Below are 10,000 nucleotides of genomic sequence, written 5' to 3' on the forward strand. Positions count from 1 at the left end.
ATTACTTGCTAAGCTACAACCCTAGTTGGAAAAGCAGGATACTATAAGCTCAACGTTTCCAACAGGGAAAATAGCCAAGTCAGGAAAGGAAATACCTCAAGAGAAGTTTAAGAACAATATGACATTAAAATATTAGCTAAGAAGATTAGTGTCACTTGAATGTTATTTCATGATTGTACAGTAGACACTAACCCGGCATTATAGAATATATGTCTAAAGTTAACAAACAAACTTGAGAAAGATAGTTTTTTATGATGATAATTGTGAAGGGTGTTGATAGGAGTGAATAATTACAATGATTTTTATAATACTATCTTTCTTGCCCTGCGCTTAAATAACTTTTCGTTATGGAAATGTATTAATTTCTGATTGAATAGGAAGTTCAAAGGTAATATTATTTCAACTTAATCGGGAAATATAACTATGTTAATAGAGATAATCATCTGTATTATAAACAGACAATGAAGTCTTAAATATATCAAGTATTTGTTGATGCTGACGTATTAGGCTAGTTGTTTTGTGAGAGATCAGAGCGCTCTTGTGTTTGTTTGTTTTCAGATAAGTTTGCAGAGCAAAAGAAAATTTATAGATGGAGATATATGATATTATTATTACTATTATTATTATTATTATTATTATTATTATTATTATTATTATTACTAGCCAAGCTACAACCCTAGTTGGAAAAGCAAGATGCTATAAGCCCAAGGGCTCCAATAGGGAAAATAGCCCAGTGAGGAAAGGAAATAAGCAAATAAATAAATGATGAGAATAAATTAACAATAAATGATAGGGATATGACATAACTAGATATCTGTGTATTGAATAGAGAAAGCCATTTACTCATAAGTCATATGGAATTAATAAGCCTTTTTATCACAACTCTCCAACTGAGAAAAATATTGATTGGTCATCAAATACAACACAGAAACACTTCGCCTCAAATGAAGAAAAGAATCCATCTGTTTGCTGTACTTTATAATACCCACAAACTTTAATACAATTAAAAAAAAGAGAGAGAGAGATATAGAGATAGAGATAAATGTAAAAGTGGAGAGAATCGGATGGAGAAATACTATGAATTATAATAAAACAAATTGTAAATCCACGCAGTTAGAGAACAGGAAAGGATGTCAAACCTAAAATAATTGCAGTGTTGGTCTATACGGTAACTAAGTATATACTGTAAATGAAGATGAAAATGAAGTGTAGGACATACTCCCGAGGTAATTTCTCTTATGCTGGCAATTACATCCGCAATAAAGTTAAATGTGAGATACATTATCCCTCGTATGTCTGACATCCACTAGACTAGAGGTAATGAAAGTTTCTAAAGAATTTCAACCATTTTTTTTATGAGTTTCTCGATGGGCTGAAAAGAGGCAATTAGATTTTGAGATGAATCGTAATGCAGATGTAGGAATGTTTCTCCTGGTATTATTATTATTATTATTATTATTATTATTATTATTATTATTATTATTATTATTGTTGCTTGCTAAGCTACAACCCTGGTTGGAAAAGCAAGATGCTATAAGCCCAAGGGCTCCAACGGGGAAAGTAACCCAGTGAGGAAAGGAAATAAGGAAATGAATAAGCTACAAGAGACGTAATGAACAATTAAAATAAAATAGTTCAAGAACAGTAACAATATTAAAACAACATGGTATTGTTCATAACATGTACTGAAGGCATTACTAGCTGTGCATACTCCTCAGTACTTTATTTACCCGCCATTGCTACACTTCCCTTTCGATCTTAATGCCCATCTACTTCTGACTTTTACTTCAACGTGCAACTGTGATGTGTTATCTTACTTGTACCGTCTCGGGGAATGGTCTCCCAAGTCACAACCTTGTACTAGATGGTCCATTATATATATATATATATATATATATATATATATATATATATATATATATATATATATATATATATATATATATATATTACTTGCTAAGCTACAACCCTAGTTGGAAAAGCAAGATGCTATAAGCCCAGAGGCTCCAACAGGGAAAATAGCCCAGTGAGGAAAGGAAACAATGAAATAAGAGAAGTAATTAATGCTTAAAATGAAATATTTTAAGAACAGTAATAACATTAGAATAAATATTTCCTATATAAACTATTAAAAACTTTAACAAAACAAGAAGAGAAAAAAGACAGAACAGCGTGCCCGAGTGTACCCTCAAGCAAGAGAACTCTAACCCAAGACAGTGAAAGACCATGGTACAGAGGCTATGGCACTACCCAAGACTAGAGAACAATGGTTTGAAATATATATATATATATATATATATATATATATATATATATATATACATATATATATATATATATATATATATATATATATATATATATATATATGTGTGTGTATGTGTGTGTGTGTGTGGTGTGTAATTGGTCCGAGTAATTAAGTGATATCACAAGCAACTGTGATCCGGAGTTCAATCCCTGCTCAGGTATTATATGAAATCCACTGCAACCCTTGTGAGCTAGCGATGGGCTAAGTGGCACTCTGGCCAGGGAGTACTGACAATTTTGGGTTCCGAGTTCGATACTGGCTGTCTCCAGCATATCCACCTAGTAGTGAATGGGTATTAGTCATAGCTGGGGTCAAGGGAAAGGGAATATGCTTAGTAGCCCTACCTAAAAAGACTAGCGGAGTAAATAAAAGACTACTAATCCAAAAGGAAACGTGTGTATAGTGAAAAAAATTACAAATACTATATAAGCATTTCAATCACTTCGGTCGATAATCACCAGGTTCCTAATTCAGTGAGGCAGATTAAATTATTGTGAAACGACCCCAGCTGTGTAGAGTTTTTGGAGAAAGAGGCTGTGCTGGAACGCCTGACCAACTTATTTACGTGTTTGGGTTAAAGTTAATTAAATATCTTCATGTTTGGAAAATGGGATGAAACTTGTTCTATTTGTTCTTAACCAATGGACTACATCGTATCATAATCTGACCTAGAAAAATATCTCGGAATACTGGTAGATTTGGTTAATTTGTCAAAAATCGCTTATGAGAAAATTGCATTCTGGGGTTATCCTGCTTGAAACAGTATTTTTTCATGTTTTTATTGTTTTTATCTCTGGATATGGTAAGTCTCGATGCCTTTCTTTGTACTGAAGACCTTTGTGCCAAAACTTGTCAAATGCTTTTGTGAAACTAAGTTGTTTTTATTTAGTTTTAAGACGGTTGCTTCGTATGTTGCAGATAGTGTTGTGTCTGGGCTTCAAGCTTGTCAAGAGAGTTCTCCTACTTGAGGGTACACTCGGGCACACTATTCTATCTTATTTCTCTCCCCCATGTTTTCTTTGAAGTTTTTATAGTTTATTTATGAAAGATCTATTTTAATGCTGCTACTGTTTTTAAAATATTTTATTTTAATTGTTAATTACTTCGCTTTTAGCTTATTTCCTTTCCTCACCGGGCCATTTTCCCTGTTAGAGCCCTTGGACTTATAGCATCCTGCTTTTCCAACTAGGGCTGTAGCTTGGCAAGTAATAATAATAATAATAATAATAATAATAATAATAATAATAATAATAATGATAATAATAAATCCATATGGGTGTTTATTTAGATAATGGTTAATTTCCAGATATCTTCGTGGTTCACAATTCATTACTTTAGCTGTATGCCTTTGCTTTTAAATCAAAGCAAGGGACTAATGTTATAGGGCTCAAAATGTGTTTCATGATAGTTTCTTTATACAATGCCGGCCTTACTTGATGGACTATTATGAATTATTTTACAGCCTTTTTTTATATGAGACGTTAATTTTTTTTTTTTTTTTTTAACCAGGTATAACGTATAGCCTAATGTATCTTAGACGAGAGTTCTTTGTTAAATACGCTTTTAATTCCCGATCTGAATGTTTTAAGCGCATTCCCTATTTAGAACACGTGGTTTTAATCTCAGTTTCCTTAATGGTGCAGAGACGATTTGAGTTTCTATTATGTCATGGCAATTGTCATGTTACTGTATCCATAAAGATTTCCATATTGATAACTGTTTATAGAGTTTATAGACTTTCATTGCTATTTTTGGTCTTTTGTCTGAATTGTTTTCTTTTACTTTTACCATGAATGGCAGACAAACATACGCGATGACAGGCAGGGCAGCCGGTCGGGACTACGGTCCACCCCAACGCCAAAGCAAAGTCCTTCAAAAGAAGGCAACCGTGTTACCCCATACGAATGAAAAAAAAAAAAAAAACACGCTAATAGACGAAGAAGAAGAAGAATGGCAGATAATCTGCAGGAGTGATTAATATTCTTAAAACTTTTTGACTCTCGGTATTTGCGTGTGTAACCATCAGGGATAAATTTGGACATAGATACATCTTTACCTTTGTTGGTGGCGTCCGAGACCATTTGTGTCTGTTTCCTTATGCCCCACGAAGGAATGTCTGGTATTCAAATTACCGGTGGTGTCTGTGGATTTCTTGTACGAGAAAGGTGATATATCTTTGGTATGAACGGCCTTCGAGGGGAGGGACATATTGCTCGTATGGTTATTATGAATTCCTTATGGTTTAATCGTGCATATGCATGAACTATAATAATCTGTTACCTGATGGTGTATGCTTAGCATTTATTATTATGCCAGCATGTCTTTCCTTAGTCAAGTTATTATTATTATTATTATTATTATTATTATTATTATTATTATTATTATTATTATTATTACCTCCGCCAACGAAGTTGGAAGGAGGTTATGTTTTCCCCTCCGTTTGTCCGTTTGTTTGTTTGTTTATGAAAAACTTCCCGGCCACAATTTTGCTCAAAAGTAGTGAAACTTCCAGGGATTAATTGTTATGTTGAGACGTGGAAGTGATTCAATTTTGAAAGTCATAGCATCCTAGGTCAAAGGTGAAGGTTAAGGTCGAGCAAAAGATGGACCGAATTGACCCTAACCTTAACCCCAAGCTGGCACATGGTTGTCACACAGACTTAAAAAATAATACGCCTACGGTCGTAGATTGATTCTGGGAAAGGCGGGTTGGTGTCGAGAAATACGCTGCCGTGGCGGAGGTCTGCACTCTCAGAGGGCTTTTCGAGTTATTATTATTATTATTATTATTATTATTATTATTATTATTATTATTATTATTATTATTATTATTATTATTATTCCTGACCAGCTTTGCATTTTGTTTGGTAACACAAAAATGAATGTGGCTGTGAGTCGAATTTGCCTTTAAAAAATATTCCCGTATTTGGAATTAAAAGAGAATGATCAAATTATTGTAGATAATTTCTTTGTCTGAAATAGATAAACTAAATTCTTAACATCCAAGGTTTTTCATTAACAACCAAAACCATATTATAGGTATAGGGAGTGAAAGAGAGAAATTGAAATGACATGGAGAATATACTGTGTATATATATATATATATATATATATATATATAGAGAGAGAGAGAGAGAGAGAGAGAGAGAGAGAGAGAGAGAGAGAGAGAGAGAGAGAGAGAGAGAGAGAGAGAATTTTCATGTCTATCAGTTTCCTTATCTAGCTTTTTTATAGCCATTTAACATGAAGGATTATATATATATATATATATATATATATATATATATATATATATATATTATATATATATATATATATGGAAAGAGAGAGAGAGAGAGAGAGAGAGAGAGAGAGAGAGAGAGAGAGAGAGAGAGAGAGAGAGAGAGAGAGAGAAACTTCGATTTATAGTACACATCTAAATCTATGAACGGAAGGGGTTTAATGCCAGAGGTCCAGCTGTAAGATTGACGTTATACTCACGGAATTTCGAATTAAAGTAGCGAGATCTGCAGATGTGCGATGAATCACCGCTAAAAGGACCATCGTCACTATGAGCGGTACCGCTCCATTCCTCTTCGCGTAGTTCACCATTTTTCTATATCTCTTGACTGGGTTTGTCACAATAATTCACTATTTTAAAGCAATTTTTATATTCAGAATATACCATTAACTTGTATATGTAATTTTTCTTTAGTTTTAATTACATATTTTCACTATTAGATGTATGTTTATTTTCGTAGCCAACCGTTTGGTGATGTTTTTGGATTAAAATGAGTGTTTTAACAAGGGGTGAGTATTTATGGGAAACAGGTTTGAGTATTTATTAAAGTTTACGTAGCTCTGCAAAACGTGGCTTGTATCGCAGCGGGGGGTGAGGATGCCCTGAGATTTTCAACTCGCCACGAGTTCCTCCAACTTTCCCCTTGGTTTTCCTCCAATTTTCCACTTGGTTTTACCTGTAAGTTTACCCTTGGTTTTCCTCCAACTTTCCCCTTGGTTTTCCTCCAATTTTCCACTTGGTTTTACCTGTAAGTTTACCCTTGGTTTTCCTCCAACTTTCCCCTTGGTTTTCCTCCAATTTTCCACTTGGTTTTACCTGTAAGTTTACCCTTGGTTTTCCTCCAACTTTCCCTTTGGTTTCCTTGAACTTTCCCCTTGGGTTTCCTCTACGTTGCCCCTTTGTTTTCCTCCAAGTTTCCCCTTGGTTTTACCTGTAAGTTTACCCTTGGTTTTCCTCCAATTTTCTCCTGGGTTTTCCTCTAACTTTCCCCTTGGTTTTCCTCCAATTTTCTCCTGGGTTTTCCTCTAACTTTCCCCTTGGTTTTCCTCCAATTTTCTCCTGGGTTTTCCTCTAACTTTCCCCTTGGTTTTCCTCCAACTTTCCTCTTGATTTCCTCCAACTTTCACCTTGGTTTTCCTCCAACTTTCTCTTGGTTTTCTTACAACTTTCCCCTTGGTTTTCCTCCAACTTTCCTCTTGATTTCCTCTAACTTTCCCCTTGGGTTTCCTCCAACTTTCCTCTTGATTTCCTCCAACTTTCACCTTGGTTTTCCTCCAACTATCTCTTAGTTTTCCTCTAACTTTCCCCTTGGTTTCCCTCCAGTTAAAGGAATAAGAGGGGAAGCATTTTCTTAACAGATGTTAATTCTCTCACCACTCCACTTCTCCTTTCGTCTTCCTTCCTCTTCTTCCTTCCTCTTCTCTTCTTCTCGTAGCGGGAATATCCCTCGGGTGTTATTCTAAACCCTCTCGTTCAATATTTTTCCAACGAGGGGAATTTTGGCTCATTTATTTTTTCAGAGTAGTGTCCACTGACTGACACTCCCCTCTCTTGACTCTGTCGTTTCTTGTCTTGTCACTTTTTGGGCAAAAAGAAGTCACTGGCGGAAGGGGATTTTTGTGAGCGAAGTAGGCACTTTCACAGGGGGGGAAAATTTTGAGTTTAGATTATTTCACACTAAAATAGTTTTAGTTTAGATTATTTCACCACAATAATTTAAGCTTGAATGATTTCACACAAATCATTTGAGTTTAAATTACTTCACACTTAAATAATTTGAGTTTAGACTATTTTACACTAAAATAATTTGAGTTTGAATTATTTCACACTGAAATAATTTGAGTTTAAATTATTTCACACCAAAATAATTTGAGTTTGAATTATTTCACACTAAAATAATCTGAGTTTAAATTATTTCACACTAGAATTTCACATTCATTAATATCTTTATAATTTAATTTTATGGACTGTGTTTTTTTTTTATCTTTATTTAAGACTAGCAAAATTTTCACGTAACTTTTTGATGATTTTAATTTTAGTGTACATTACAATTTTGTAGTCTTAAGTTCACTTCACTTCGTGTTTCTATTGCATAGTAGTGTATAATCACCTTCGTAATCAGCCTTTAATGAAGCACATCAATTATACGATTCTATTACCATAACTTAGATATCAAATTATATGACATAATTACATCAAAGATAAAGTAATTCACAACTCTGCACAGCATAATCTTTAAATCGTAACTTCCAGATATTTTAGTAGAGAAATGTTGTGGATATTCGTTGTTGTATGAACTTCATAGGATTATGTACTGACTAAATGTCTACATCTTTCTACGAGCTTAGTTGTATTTTGATAAAGCATCTTAGTCTTCTTGATTTGCTTGTGTTTACAGGCATTGCGTCTCGTTACTCAACAGTTTCCGTCTCTTGTGTAATTTTGTCTCTGGTTAAATGGGGACTTGAGGCCTCGTGGCTACGCTTGTTCCTCTCCAGATCTGTAAAGGAAATTGAAAAAAATCGTTAAAAGATATATCCTTTTATCACACTTTAGGAATTTTAATGTTATTCTCATTCTTATAAAACTCCCTGGTCAGTATCAAGTTGTTTCATAGATTTATAGTTATGATTTGAATAAATTACTGAAAATAAAATGTGAAATAAATGAAGAAAATATGTAAATTTTCTTTGCATAAACAAGCAGTTGTTTTATTGTAGATAATGTGGTTCCATTTGTAAATTCCATGGTTTGTGGTGGCCTATGTGGTAATGTCCTTGACTTGTGATCGTCAGACTTGGGTTCGAGTCCTGCTCAAACTCGTTAGTTCCTTTGGTCTCTTTAACAGCACCATCCTTGTTAGCTAAGGACGGGGGTTTTGGGGGAGTGTATAGACCTATCTGCTAAGTCATCAGCAACCGTTGCCTGACACTCCTTGGTCTTAGCTTGGGGGGAGAGGGGGCTTGGATACTGATCATATGTATGTGGTCAGTCTCTAGGGCATTGTCCTGCTTTATAGGGAATGTCACTGTCCCTTGACTCTTCCATTCATGAGAGGCCTTTAAACCTTTGATCACTACCAGCAGTGTGCCAGTAGATTAGGCTGTGAATGTGTATCAGCTTTGGCTGAGAACAGGACACGAGCTATTAATTTCGCCCCTAATTATGCGAGGACCGGAAGGAGCTCTATCCCTTTGACACCAAACTCCCCAGAGAGGGAAATGGCTCATGGGGATATACTGTATATATATATATATATATATATATATATATATATATATATATATATATACAGTATACATATATATATATAAATATATGTATATGTATATGTATGTATATATAAATATATGTATATATATAAAAATATATGTATATATATATATATTGTATATATGTATATATATACATATATACATATTATATATATATATATATATATATATATATACAGTATATATATATATATATATATATATATATATATATATATATATATATATATCTATATATATATAGTAAATACTTGATATAGGGGGAAACTATTTTAACCAGCTCATATAGGCAATGTATTTTAACTATCACACTTTACAGACAATTATGACTTAAAACTACCAAGTTCCACTTTCGCATCTTCCTCTTATCATAGTTTACCCAACGATAAGAAGGAGAAATTACTCTTCAATTTATCCCTTACCATAAAAAGACTTTGGCTAACTGTTACCAGGACGACCAAGAGGCCAACGGTCGCCTCAGTACATGCTGTTAAAATGAACCGTTTGAACGTGGATGCCTGTAACACTCGATGGAGCATCGCTTTGAGCATGTAAATATATGCAGATGGACGTCGGTGGGAGTCTCGCACTATTTGCTTAGCGTCTTCTGGTAAACAAGAGCATATGATGGAAAGTAAAAGGGTGTTTTTTTTTATTTGCCTTTACTTACCGCGCGAGTGTATCTCTTGCTTATGGATGAGATTTACGAAGGGACGGGATTTTTTTATATCTTAATTATTTACTTTTCTCTTTGTAACGTTGATGTCTTGTTTATGAATTTGGTCTGGTTAATTACCTTCGCCTACGAAGATGGAAGGAGGTTATGTTTTACCACGTTCGTGTGTTTGTTTGTGAACAGCTTCCTGGCGACAATTTCAATCGTTGACTAATGAAACTTGCAGGGATTCACTGTTATGTAAAAAGCTGGAATTGATAAAATTTTGAAAGGTCAAGGTCACGGTCAAGCAAAATGTCCAATTCACGCATATCAGCCACAAGTTTGGACATCGTTATCATAGAGACTTCAAACTTGGTTCATATTGGAGTGTATGAAAATCCATGCCAATTAATACATCTCAAGGTTATAGGTCAAGGTTAAGGTCAAGCAAAAGGTCGAGAAATAAGCTGCCGTGGAGG

The 10,000-nt window shown here is 34.2% G+C and overlaps 1 protein-coding gene across 2 annotated transcripts in view; it reads right to left on the minus strand.

The window, feature by feature from the left end:
• Positions 1 to 10,000, minus strand: part of LOC137641392 (uncharacterized) — a 307,472-nt gene that overhangs the window by 21,544 nt on the left and 275,928 nt on the right. Inside the window, exons 2-3 of one of the 2 annotated variants that reach the window (XM_068373912.1) lie at positions 6,716 to 8,088; positions 5,789 to 6,253 (exon numbers count right to left, since the gene is read on the minus strand). In XM_068373912.1, the coding sequence (XP_068230013.1) occupies positions 5,789 to 5,899 (111 nt within the window). In that variant the 5' untranslated portion in view covers positions 5,900 to 6,253; positions 6,716 to 8,088. Of the gene's footprint in view, positions 1 to 5,788; positions 6,316 to 6,715; positions 8,089 to 10,000 lie in introns of those variants that run through there. The other variant, XM_068373911.1, reaches the window with a different exon arrangement.

The sequence above is a fragment of the Palaemon carinicauda genome, chromosome 5, assembly GCF_036898095.1.
Source record: "Palaemon carinicauda isolate YSFRI2023 chromosome 5, ASM3689809v2, whole genome shotgun sequence".
Taxonomy (NCBI): domain Eukaryota; kingdom Metazoa; phylum Arthropoda; class Malacostraca; order Decapoda; family Palaemonidae; genus Palaemon; species Palaemon carinicauda.